This window comes from Bos grunniens, chromosome 2, assembly GCF_055505025.1.
Source record: "Bos grunniens cultivar Pamir isolate PY7600 chromosome 2, Bosgru_T2T1.0, whole genome shotgun sequence".
Lineage (NCBI taxonomy): Eukaryota > Metazoa > Chordata > Mammalia > Artiodactyla > Bovidae > Bos > Bos grunniens.
This window is the reverse complement of record NC_141166.1, coordinates 123,177,106-123,190,087: the sequence shown is the minus strand read 5'-3', so window position 1 is coordinate 123,190,087 and position 12,982 is coordinate 123,177,106. Positions and strand designations below refer to the sequence as shown.

The following is a 12,982-nucleotide window of genomic DNA, read 5'->3' as shown; positions in this document are numbered from 1 at the left end:
GATTCCTTGTATTTTTCAGTAATATGTTTTAATTTTTCAAAAATGACTGCTTCTTTAAAATACAGATTACTGTTGGTGGAAGGTTCTATTGCTGAGAAATGGAAGGATCGACTTGGTAAAAAAGTTAAGGTAAGCCTAAATTTTATTTTATTATTGTAATTTATTTATTTGTTTATTTGGCTGCATTGGGTCTTAGTTGCCTAATGGGGATCTTAGTTGCTTGAGTAGGGATCAAACCTGCATTGGAAGGTAGATTCTTATCCAGTGGATCACCAGGGAAGTTCCAGCCTGAATTTTATATTGAAAGTGATATGCAGAAAATTAAAGTAGAAAGCCAGCCATTTGTCATTTAAACAAAATAACTACCTTCAACTACATGAAAAATATTAAACCCTGATATGTGTGTGTGTGTGTGTGTGTGTATTACAGACATTACAAAGTCAGGTTTTGGAATATTAAATATATATATATATATATATTTTTTTTTTTTTTTTAAACCCAACTTTGTAATGTCTGTTTCATTTAAGGAGCACATTCTCTGTATGTGTGTCAGAGATCTAGCTACAGATACCTGACTTCTCACAGTGGGAAATCTAGCTGTAGTTAGTCCAGCCTTGTTCCTGTGGCTTCATATTCTCAGTAGAGCTCCAGGCTCCTTCTAGCTTATTCTTAAATAAGCTAGAAGATACTGTCATTTTTAAAGATATTGCTTCCACCATCAAGTTTAGCTGGAGGTCATAGCATGGCTGCCGCACCTCTACACCATACCTACATTTCAGGGAAAAAGAAAAGGAGGTAAAAAGAGATTCCAAGCATCCTACCCAACCACGTATTACTTAGGACTGGGTCCATCTCTAGCTGCAAGAGAAGCTGGAAAATATAGGGTATTGTTTTATTTTTTAGCTGGATATGTTGATTCCTTGAACAATTGCAGTTCTGTGACTCAGAGAAGATGGAAAGAACAAAGCATGAGCAGAAAACTGTGGATATTGTCCCAATGTATAGACACCAGTTCCTATGTACAAAGTGTAGCCACAGTCATCTGTATATAAGAGATCTGACCAAATTAGGTTCTTAGAGCAGTAATGTAGCTTTATTTTAAAACCAATGACTCTTAGATTCTGCAAGTGATGCATTTAAAAAAAATACAGTAAACCACCTTATTATCATTATACATATAAACCACCATATATATCAGAAGGTATCATTTCCTTTTACTAAGTAAATCTGTTTCAACAAAAGGAATGTGGGGGAAGTATTCAGAGGGATAAAGAATCAAAAAGGGTGTGTGTGCAAGGGTGTGTGTGTGTGCACGTGTGCAGGATGGGGAGGGGAGAGTAGGAATTGTACTAGACATAATACATCCTCTTCCTTCTGTGAGTTTGAAGGCTTGGGAAACATTTATGGGGTAAGTTAAACACCCCTGGGCAGTTTATCTTATACATCTGGCGCTTGACACAGCAGACACATTTCAGTTTAAGTGACCTACAAAAATACAGAGGGCATTATTTTGCAGGGAGAAAAAACCCTCTAATACGCTCTTTTATTCCCCTCAGTATTATGTCAAAAGTGTGATGTATTTCAAGTTTACTTATGAGAATTCTCTATTTGTGTCTCTTTTCAATTTGTTTGGTGTCTGTTAAAAATGGCTCTTCTTTAGTATGTGGGAATCTCTTACTGTCCTTTTAATTCGGTTTTCTGCTTGCTAATGCAGGTAGGAATTTGTCCTAAATTCCTGTACCAGTTGGAAAAGCTTTCAGCATCATTGCTGCAAAGCATGTAACATGGCTTGCTGCTTCTCTTTTGGTACCAAAACAATTATCATCACGTAAAGATACAGGACATCATGGCTTGCTGGTCCTGTTCCTTAGTTGGGCAAGCATTTTTTTTTTCATGGGTTTCTACAGGGAGCTCTCAGTTATTATTGTGAAATCACTTATAGTTTCATCTGGTTGCTGATGGGAAGAAATAACTGGAGTAATTTTTAATTCTTACTGTGGTTTTCCAGTCAATTTTGAGGATGTAAAGAAGAATTTTATGGAGGATATTGTTTTTTTTCCAAATAAGAATTGTCCTTCTCAGCTGATTTTTTTTTTTTTTTTTTTTTTTGCTCTCTGGGATAGATCAAGAGCAATAAAATTTTTTTTTATGGTCTTGCCATGCAAAAAAAAAAAAAAATTAACCTAAGTCTCTTTTATGTTGTTCCAATCAAGATGTTTCACTTGCCTTGGGGAGTTGAAAATCAGACTTTTTTTTAAAAAATGTGGAAACCCAATAAGATTGTGGAGTAAAAATGTGCTAAAATGAAGAATTACTGAAAGTAATTGAAAATTGAGAATTTGTTATGTACTAGGAATTTCATATATAACTCTTATTCTTATTTACTACCTATAATATCCATAATATAACTTCCTTTTAATTTATTAAATTACATGTGAACATTATTGAAGTTGTCAATATGAAATATTACTAAACTTGATTGTAGTTATTAAAGCCATTTGTGATGTGGTCCTTTATAAAACTTAGAATGAGGGCAGAAATGTGTTCTGTTTTGTTGTACTTGGTAGATGTGACTTGGAAAGATATTTTTAAAATTCCCCATCCTCTCTTCCCACTTTCATTTTTTTCACTGCTCAAATCACTTAGGTTTAAAAGGCTGTGCTCTTATGTGTCACAAGAGAAGAAAATAAAAAATAGCACTTTCTTCAAATTCTCTATGGAAATCTCATATTTGTTGATCACCCATGAAGTACCAGACTTGTGTACGTTACCTCAGGAAATACCCACAGATATCAATGTTTATTTGTGTCACCATTTACTGACATGGAGATTTTAAGTTTGAAATTTGATATGAAACCATTACTGATATATTATAGGTGGCCAGTTTTTCAAATTAAAGTAGGACATTTACATAGCTTCCACCTCATTGCTACCCCTGGGATATAGATTATACTTTTGGAAAAGTAGTAAAATGCTTTTGAGATCTGATTTTGCAGTCCTAGTTGTTAGAATAATAGAAATGATGGCCCTGGTAATATGTGCTTGTGACTGTTCTCTGTTTTAAATTTCACAGCGGTGGGATATGAAGCTCCGTCATCTTGGACTGAATTCAAGTGATTCTAGCCATAGTGATTCCACTCAGAGTCAGAAGCCTGGCAGGAATTCTAACTCCCGGCAAGCACGCAACTAAATCCTGAAATGCAGAAAATCCTCAGTGGACTTCCTATTAAGACTTGCATTGCTGGACTAGCAAAGGAAAATTGCACTATTGCACGTCATAGTCTATTTTTTAGCCACAAAAATCAGGTGGTAACTGATATTACTTCTATTTTTTCTTTTGTTTTCTGCTTTTCTCCTTCCCCCATTCCCTTTTTTGTGGTCTGAGTACAGATCCTTAAATATATTATATGTATTCTATTTCACTAATCATGGGAAAACTGTTCTTTGCAATAATAATAAATTAAACATGTTGATACCAGGGCCTCTTTGCTGGAGTAAATGTTAATTTGCTGTTCTGCACCCAGATTGGGAATGCAATGTTGGATGCAAAGAGAGATTTCTGGTATACAGAGAAAGCTAGATAGGCTGTAAAGCATACTTTGCTGATCTAATTACAGCCTCATTCTTGCATGCCTTTTGGCATTCTCCTCACGCTTAGAAAGTTCTAAATGTTTATAAAGGTAAAATGACAGTTTGAAATCAAATGCCAACAGGCAGAGCAATCAAGCACCAGGAAGCATTTATGAGGAAATGACACATGAGATGAATTATTTGCAAGATTGGCAGGAAGCAAAATAAATAGCATTAGGAGCTGGGGATAGAGCATTTTGCCTGACTGAGAAGCACAACTGAAGCTAGTAGCTGTTGGGGTGTTAACAGCAGCATTTTTCTTTTGACGATACATTTGTTTGTCTGTGAATATATTGATCAGCATTAGAGCAGTGGATTGTGACCAGACATCAGGTGTTATCAGCATAGCTCTGTTTAATTTGCTTCCTTTTAGATGAACGCATTGGTGTCTTTTTTTTCTTCTTTTAAAATAAATCTCCCTTGCTGCATTTGACCAGGGAAAGCAAGCATATATGCATGTGCACCAGGCTGTTATTTTTAAGATATGTAGCTCTATAAAATGCTATAGTCAAAAGATGGTAAAATGTGCAAGATTCTGGGTGTGTGTATTAATGTGTGTGTGTCCCCATACACTCACACTCAAGCTGAACTGAATGACAGGCCTGTGCACTGGCCTGCACTTTATCATTTGGATTTGTGCTGTTTAATGCTCAGTAAAATATGCTTAATAAAAGGAATTATGGTTGTCAGGAGAGAGGTGATTCTGACTTTTGAAACAAATGCTCACTCTCATTACCCAAGGTGCAGTGGGATCCCGCAGGGACCATGGGGAAGAAATGATGCTCTTACTTCTTCCTCCAGTAGGGTTCTTTAGAGCCTGTGCCCCAAATCTGAAAGTCTCATTCTCTTAAGTTTATATAGTTGGTATTAGTAGAACCAAATTTCTAAGTTGTGGGGTGCTGGAAACACTTAGGAAGCAAATGGTTTTGTTTCCTTCTATAAAAACAAACCTGCAAGAATGCAATTCATTCCTGAACAAGTTTCCTAAAATAGTAGATAACAGTGCATCCAAATACTCTCTTTGGAAAGGAAGAGAACGCCCCTGCCTTCTGACTAACTCCCAGACCCCAACACTCTCCATGATCCCAGAAGGAGTTCTCACCTTTGCTACAGCAAGGCCACCTAGTCTTTGAGCTGCCATATGGTCGCTTTGAGGTATTGTCACCACCTGCCTGTTGGGCTTTATTCTCAGGTGGCTAAGACAGGTCATCTGTTTCCAGATGCTGATGTTGTAGCCCAAAAAGGGGAGTTTGGGTGTCATCGATGGTAGTGAAGTCCTGCAGAGGAAGTACTGCACCTCAGTGTTCATTCTGACTTCAACTTGAGCTTCAAGGACTGAGGACTGGAAAACAACGCTTCTGCATTCTGCTGTTTGTCTCCTGCCTTTTTCATGTTACCGATGGGGAGAAGGGCAAGCAATCACTGCAGGAGATTCAAAGGAATTGGTTTCTCAGATCCGCAGAATGTCATCAGCTCTTCCAAACCTTAGGAAGAGGAATTTAAGTAGCAAAATCTTTTGATGTTCAGTGAAAGCCACAGATGTTTCCAGCTCCTTCAGTTTTCTTTTTCTGGGGAGAAGGAAATAATATTTGTGTAGAGATTTGATACAATTTATGCTCAATACATATACAAGTATGATATTTATAAGCAAAAGAGGACCAGAATTTAGGATTCAGCAGTGTTTTTTTTCCACTTTCCATTTGGCTCATCAGTGTGGGGCTCTGCCAGTTACGGTTTTTAATGGTATAAGGTCCAAGAATAAAACACATTTGCTTTTGCAGTTTGGTAGTTGCAATGTCTCCATTAATAAATTATGGATAGGCCTCTTTTGAAGGTGTCATGATTTTTTATCTTAATGGTCACATTTCTAATCAGATTGCAAAATCATTTCTACTCTCTAATTGCCGTATCAGAAATACATTTAATTAATGCCCCTCCATGGGCTTTTCTGACAGGTATTAACTTTCAAAGCCACTAAAATTTTAATACACACGTTTCCTTGTCAGTAACCTTGAGATTTACAAATTTAATATAATACTTCTTTGGAAAATCTTGTTCACCTTTAGGATTTTGGTTTTCCTAGCCAAATAATAACATCAAAATGATGTTTTAGATGCAGGCTGAATAAACTAACAAAATTAAGATAACAGCAAACTTGGATTCTCTTCATGGATATGTGAGTATTTCACTGTGTCTCAACCAGAGTGTAATCTGATTCAGTGCCATATGTTGTACTGAGCATTTGGGGGTGGGGTGGGACAAAGCCATGTCATTCCACATCTGCTATAGATTAAGAAAGCAAATACAAAAATTATAATCACTGCGAGTAAATAGCACTACTTACTGTCTTCTGCAAGACATTATTTGCTATTATCTTTCAACAAGTAAAATTACTGAAAAGTATTTCAAGAGTGGTATTTATTTAGACAGAATTTTAATATTTTAATCATAAAAACTTTCAGAAACCTGGGTGAAAATGAGGTAAAGCAGAGATTTCTAATACTGTTATTGAAATCCAACCGATAGGATTTTAAAATATGGTTGCCAGCTGTACTAATATTACCAAAAACAGTATAGTTTTACTTTTGATAATTTTCCTCTTTAGGGTAATAATGCCTGGTAGTGGCTCGAGCACTCTACACAACACTGGCATGTATATTACCTCACGTAATCCTTGCAAATCTTTGAAGGAGGAATTGTTATTTCCATTTTACAGAGAAAGCAAGAATTTAGAACTTCAGAGTTATGTAAGTAGCAGAGCTGGGGCTCAGACCATCTTATTCTTATTCCCCAGTTATATGTTTTTCACCATTGCAATTGCTAATAAAAAAAAATAAAGAGTAACACTGAAACATACTTATTACCATATGTAAAAGTGATAGCCAGTGGGAATTAGCTGTGTGATGCAGGGAGCTCAGATCCGGTGCTCTGTGACCACCTAGGTGGGTGGGGTGGCGGTGGGGGAACCCGTGTAATGGCTGATTTATGTTGGTGTATGGGAGAAACGGGCTTGCCAGGTGGCCCAGTGGTAAAGAACCCACCTGCCAATGAAGGAGACATGAGGTACACAGGTTTGATCCCTGGGTTGGGAAGAACCCCTGGAGGAGGGCATGGCAACACACCCCAGTCTTCTAGCCTGGAGAGTCCCACGGACAGAGGAGCCTGGCAGACTGTGGTCCATAGGATCACAGAGAGTCGGACACGACCGAAGTGGCTGAGCACGCACGCGTGGCAGAGACTGACACAGTGTCGTAAAGCAATTACCCTCCAGTTAGAAACAAAAAGAAATGTGCTTCCTGACGCTGTAAACACCCAGAGCCATCAGCCTGGAGCTAGAGCTGCCCACGCTGCTTTCTCCTTGGAGACACTGCGTCATTCAAAATGGCCCCCTTACCATACCTTGAAAAGAGGTTTGCTAGGGCAGCTGGATTCAAATTCTGTCTTTGTAACTGACTGGCTGTTTAGTGCACGCTCCACGTTCTAAGATCAGGTGAGCTGAGCTGGCTGGAGCCTGTTGGGCAGTGCCTAGAGCATGGGAAGTGTCAGAACTGTTTCACCTTTTACTTCTGAATACTCTCTGTGAGGTACTCAGTCCTCAAACAGGGCTCTCCCGAGTGCTTAACCAGAGAAGAAAAGTGGCTTCCAAGAGATCCTATCCCCTGCCCTGCTCTCTCCTCCATCTTTAAGATGCCAGACTCAAACCTCGCCCCCACCCCCTGCAACTCATCCTCAAGTTGAAGAGAATTGAAATGGTCTTCTTTTTCCCCCTCCAGCCAGGCAGATGTGCTTAGAAAGTAACATGATCAGGAGACAAGATGAATACTTACTCAGTTTTTTAAAAGATAAGATTTTGTAAAAATAACATAGTACTCAATTCTACAAATGTTATCACTGGTATTTCAAACATGATTAATTTTGGAAACCAACCAAAATACTTTTTCAATCACTTTTAAATACAGAGGACGGTAAACCTATAGAAAACTTCTATCTTTGTGCTGGTTATCCCAATGGAGATGTCAGCTTCTAAACTAATTCACTTAATCTTTCAATGCTAAAGTGGAATTGGGCTTTTATACTTTACTATTGTCCATTACAAGCATGAAGTAAGAAATTACTTCACATCAAGGGACAAAGCAGGTCAAACAGTTTTCTCTTAATTATTGGTAAAAGTTTGGCTCTCCAAAAAAGTTCTTGTTCATGGTTTAGGTGAGCAAGGGGAGACCTCTGGCAAAGATACGTGTTCTCAGTATGAGCTGAATTCTGTCAGAGGAGCTTCTTGGTGTTTTTTGTTTCCTGGGGAGTTCCAGAAATACTAAAATTATATCAAGACAAAGTGTTTATGTTTCAAAAGTGCAGTCTCTGCATTCCAGGCTACACACTGAGGGTTCTCAAAACAGAGGCAGCTTTTATTGAAACTTGGAAATAAGGATAACTCACAAGGACTTGGACTAGTACATACTGGAAAAATAGAAGATAACCCAAGAGCCAGCTAAAAAGGGAACAAGCTAACCCAGGAGTTTCATGGTAAATACTTAAGACTTTGTGGGTCATGTAGTCTCTGTTGCAAGCTCTGCTACTGAGGTTCAAAAGCAAACACTAACATTACATACATGAGTGAGCTCTGTTCCAATAAAACTTTATTTACAAAGACAGGAGGTAGGCTGGATTTAGCCTTTGGGCTATAGTTTGCCTGTCTTTGTGGATCTAATCAAATGCTCCCCACCTAGTGGGAATTATTCCATCATTTGTTGGATTTAATTAAATAGATGGTTTTGGTAGCATAGAGAAATTAACTACTAAGAAAAGTTAGATTTGTGCTTAAGGAGAACTTTGCTTAAAATTTTACCATTAGAAGTTCGGTTTATGTGTTGAACATTATTCTCTTTAGGAATCTGCTTAAAATGCAAGGGCTTAGGAAATATATCCTTAGTATTAAGTACTAACTAATATATTAATTAGTATTAATAACTAATATTAATTAAGTACTAACTAATATATCCTTAGTATTAATTAAGTAGCTAGGGCTGAAAGAGGCCCTAGAAGCTGCCAGAGAATACATAGTACCTAGCATAAAGAAAAGAGGAGTGAAAGGGGAGAGCCATGAAAGGGAGGTGTCTGTCTCCTGGCTTTAAACAGTTATTCATAGGATCCATTTGACCATCCAATAATATTTTTTTGTTGTTGTTCCTGCAAAGGCACATTCTTTAGGAATAAAGTCCTGCATGAATGAGTGCTCAGATATCCAGACCGAGGGTGCCACTTCGTTCACTGCACACCCATTCAACAAACACAGATTTTGTTGCAAGGCTTAGGGCTAGGAAATGAAGGTAAGAAGTGGAATAGGATAATCCAGCAGGGAAAATCCACATATAATACAAAATGGCAGAATCTACAAAAGAAGCAAGAACAAAGGGCAATTCTTTTTAAAAGTCCCTCAAACTGCCGGTCTCATTTCTCTCCGGCCCTCCCTCCAGTTCATTCTAGTTCCATGTATTGAAATGTGTTTCTAGGGCTAATTATTCCTTATTTTTAAAGCTGGTGTGACAGTAATAGTGAAAAACTATAAATATGATGGTTGGTAGTTGGTATAAACCTTACTTACTCCTTGCTATTTCCTTAACATTTCCATTTAAGTTGCTCAAACTAGAAAAAGATACTAGGAAGTGTTGCTCATGCATTAAAACCCCCTTGTGTGTTTAACCCATTCACCATAAGCTTGATTTACAACAGCTTCCCTTGCTTGATGAATCCCACATGCCCCATAATTTAAACATCTTAATGTGCCTCTCACTGGAGTGCCTTTTTATTTGAATTTAAATTGATTCTGAAACTGCTCCCAGTCAGAAGTTTGTGTTTGGTAAGCCGTAGCTTACAGTGGAATATGGTCACACCAAGGTCCAATCTGCAAGGTATCGGATGGAGGTTCAATTGCTACTGTAATTAACCTAGTTCAGGTTAATTTAACCATAGAATATATACTCCGGCGACTAGTTTAATCTGCCACAAATAAATGAATAGCAAAGATCCTAAGCCACTTGACAACTGAAATACAGTTTGTTCATATAAATATAGAAGAACCCCAAGTTCATTTCTGAATTTGTGCAACTTATGCTTTTTTAAAGAATTTTCAATAGAAGGCAGACAAGATTTTTGTAGCATTCTAAACTTGAGAGCAATCATCCTTGTCTAGTCCAGATAAAACCAAACTTAAACCATTTTTAAAAAGTGGTTTATTATTTCTGCAATTCAAAAAGAGTATGCTGGAAGTCATTTAATGATTCTTCCAGTGATATGGACAGGCTCGCAAACAAAAATGGGAATATGATGAGGCAACGGGTGCACAAAGCGTCCAGAGAGGACAGGCCTAGACTGCTGAGAACCCAGGGCTCCACAGAGGCTGCAGCCCTGGCCCCTGACTAGCATCACCACAGCCATGTTGATGCAGATCCTCCCCCTAAAACACAGAGGATGGTGATTCTGATCCGTGTAAACAGGCCCACCCTCTTGGACAATTGATTTTTTATCTCTGGAAATTAGGTGGCCTTAAAAATTCCTCAGGCTTGTGCTTGGATGGGCAGCATATATACTAAAATTGGAACAATACAGAGAAGATTAGCATGGCCCCTGGGCAAGGATAACATGCAAGTTCATGAAGCGGTCCATATTTTTAAAGAATATTACAAGAGATAAGGAAGGACACTACATAACGATCAAGGGATCAATCCAAGAGGAAGACATAACAATTGTAAATATCTATGCCCCCAACAGAGGAGCAACTCCATACATAAGACAAACACTAACAGATGTAAAAGGAGAAATTGACAGTAACACAATAGTAGTAAGAGACTTTACCACCCCACTCACACCAGTGGACAGATCATCAAAACAGAAAATTCATAAGGCAACACAAATGTTAAATGACACATTAGATGAGATGGATTTCATTCATAGCTTCAGGACATTCCATCCAAATGCAGAAGAATACACTTTCTTCTCAAGTGTACATGGAATATTCTCCAGGATAGACCCCATCTTGGGTCACAAATCAAACCTCAGTAAATTTAAGAAAATTGAAATCATATCAAGCATCTTCTCTGACCACAAAGCTATGAGTGAAAGTGAAAGTGAAGTCGCTCAGTCGTGTCTGATTCTTTGCGACCCCATGGACTGTTTAGCCTACCAGGCTCCTCTGTCCATGGGATTTTCCAGGCGATAGTACTGGAGTGGATTGCCATTTCCTTCTCCAGCAGATCTTCCCGACCCAGTGATGGAACCCAGGTCTCCCGCATTGTAGACAGACGCTTTACCGTCTGAGCCACCAGGGAAGTCCATCAATGCTATGAGACTAGATATCAATTACAAGAAAAAAAACCTGTAAGAAACACAAACACATGGAGATTAAACAACACATTTCTAAATAACCAACAGGTGACTGAAGAAATTAAAAGGGAAATCAAAAAAAATTTCTAGAAACAAATGACAATGAAAAAAATGACAACTCAAAACCTATGGGATGCAGCAAAAGCAGTTCTAAGAGGGAAGTTTATAGCAATACAATCCTACCTCAAGAAATAAGAGAAACATCGAATAGACAACCTAACTTTATACCTAAAACAACTGGGAAAAGCAGAACAACAACAACAACAAAAACAAAAACAAATTAGGAGAAGGAAAGAAATCATTAAGATCCAAGCAGAAATAAATGAAAAAGAAATGAAAGAAACAATAGTAAAGATAGTAAACTAAAAGCTGGATCTTCGAGAAGATAAATGAAATTGACAAGCCTTTAGCCAGACTCATCAAGAAAAAAAAGAGGGAAGAATCAAATCAACGACATTAGAAATGAAAAAGGAGAGGTTACAACAGACAGTGCAGAAATACAAAGGATTATAAGAGACTATTATGAACACCTATATGGCAATAAAATGGATGACCTGGAAGAAATGGACAGATGCTTAGAAAAGTTCTATCTTCCAAGACTGAACCAGGAAGAAACAAAAATTATGAACAACCCAATTACAAGCACTGAAATTGAAGTTGTGATAAAAAATCTCCCCAAAAAACAAAAGCCCAGGACCAGATGGCTTCACAGGAGAATTCTATCAAATATTTAGAGAAGAGCTAATGCCTATCCTTCTAAAATTCTTTCAAAAAATTGCAGAGGAAGGAACACTTCCAAACTCATTCTACAAGGCCACCATCACCCTGATACCAAAACTGGACAAAGATGACACAAAAAAGGTAAACCACAGGCCAATATCACTAAGGAACATAGATGCAAAACTCCTCAACAAAATTTTAGCAAACAGAATTCAGCAACACATCAAAAAGCTCATACACTATGATCAAGTTTGGGTTTATTCTAGGAATGTAGGGATTCTTCAATATATGCAAATAAATCAATGTGATACACCATATTAACAAATTGAAAGATAAAAACCATATGATCTCAATGGATGCAGAAACAGTCTTTGGCAAAATTTAGCAGCCGTTTATGATTAAAACGCTTCAAAAAATGGGCATAGAAGGAACCTACCACAACATAGTAAAGGCCATATATGATAAGCCTACAGCAAACATTATTCTCAATGGTGAAAAATTGAAAGATTAAGATCAGGAACAAGACAAGGGTATCCACTTTCACCACTATTATTCAACATAGTTCTGGAAGTCCTAGCTACAGCAATCAGAGAAGAAAAAGAAATAAAAGGAGTCCAGATTGGAAAAGAAGTAAAGCTCTCATTGTTCACAGATGACATGACCCTGTACATAGAAAACCCTAAAGGTAGTATCAGAAAACTACTAGGGCTAATCCGTGAATTTAGCAAAGTTGCAGGATACAAAATCAATACATAGAAATCACTTGTATTTTTATATACTAACAATGAAATATCAGAAAGAGAAATTAATGAATCAATCCCATTCACCAGTGCAAGAAAAAGAATTAAATATCTAGGAATAAACTTAACTAAGGAGACAAAAGAACTGTACACAGAAAATTATGACAATAATGAAAGAAATCAAAGACAACATAAAGAGATAGAGAGATATTCCATGTTCCTGAGTAGGAGGAATCAATATTGTGGAAATGACTATACTACCAAATGCAATCTACAGATTCAATACAGTCCCTATCAAATTACCAATGGCGTTTTTCACAGAACTTGAATAAAAAATTTCACGATTCATATGGAAACACAAAAGACCCGGAATAGCCAAAGCAGTCTTATGAAAGAAGAATGGAGCTGGAGGAATCAACCTTACTGACTTCAGATTATAGTACAAAGCTACAGTCATCAAGACAGTATGGTACAGGCACAAAAACAGAAATATAGACCAGTGGAACAAGATA

The 12,982-nt window shown here is 37.5% G+C and overlaps 1 protein-coding gene and 1 non-coding gene across 3 annotated transcripts in view; both read left to right on the top strand.

Moving 5' to 3' along the window:
• The window catches only part of FRZB (frizzled related protein), a 34,941-nt gene extending 30,619 nt beyond the window's left edge, over positions 1-4,322 (top strand). Inside the window, exons 5-6 of one of the 2 annotated variants that reach the window (XR_015148682.1) lie at positions 66-129; positions 3,074-3,480. Coding sequence is in view for 1 of the 2 variants with exons in the window: in XM_086361509.1 (XP_086217635.1) it covers positions 66-129; positions 3,074-3,190 (181 nt within the window). In the remaining variant the exon portion in view is untranslated. Of the gene's footprint in view, positions 1-65; positions 130-3,073 lie in introns of both variants that reach the window. The other variant, XM_086361509.1, reaches the window with a different exon arrangement.
• Positions 4,323-10,192: 5,870 nt separating this feature from the next.
• On the top strand, positions 10,193-10,299 carry LOC147378691 (U6 spliceosomal RNA). The gene has a single exon (XR_015154050.1). It is a non-coding gene; the product is annotated as a U6 spliceosomal RNA (small nuclear RNA).
• Positions 10,300-12,982: the final 2,683 nt, after the last annotated feature.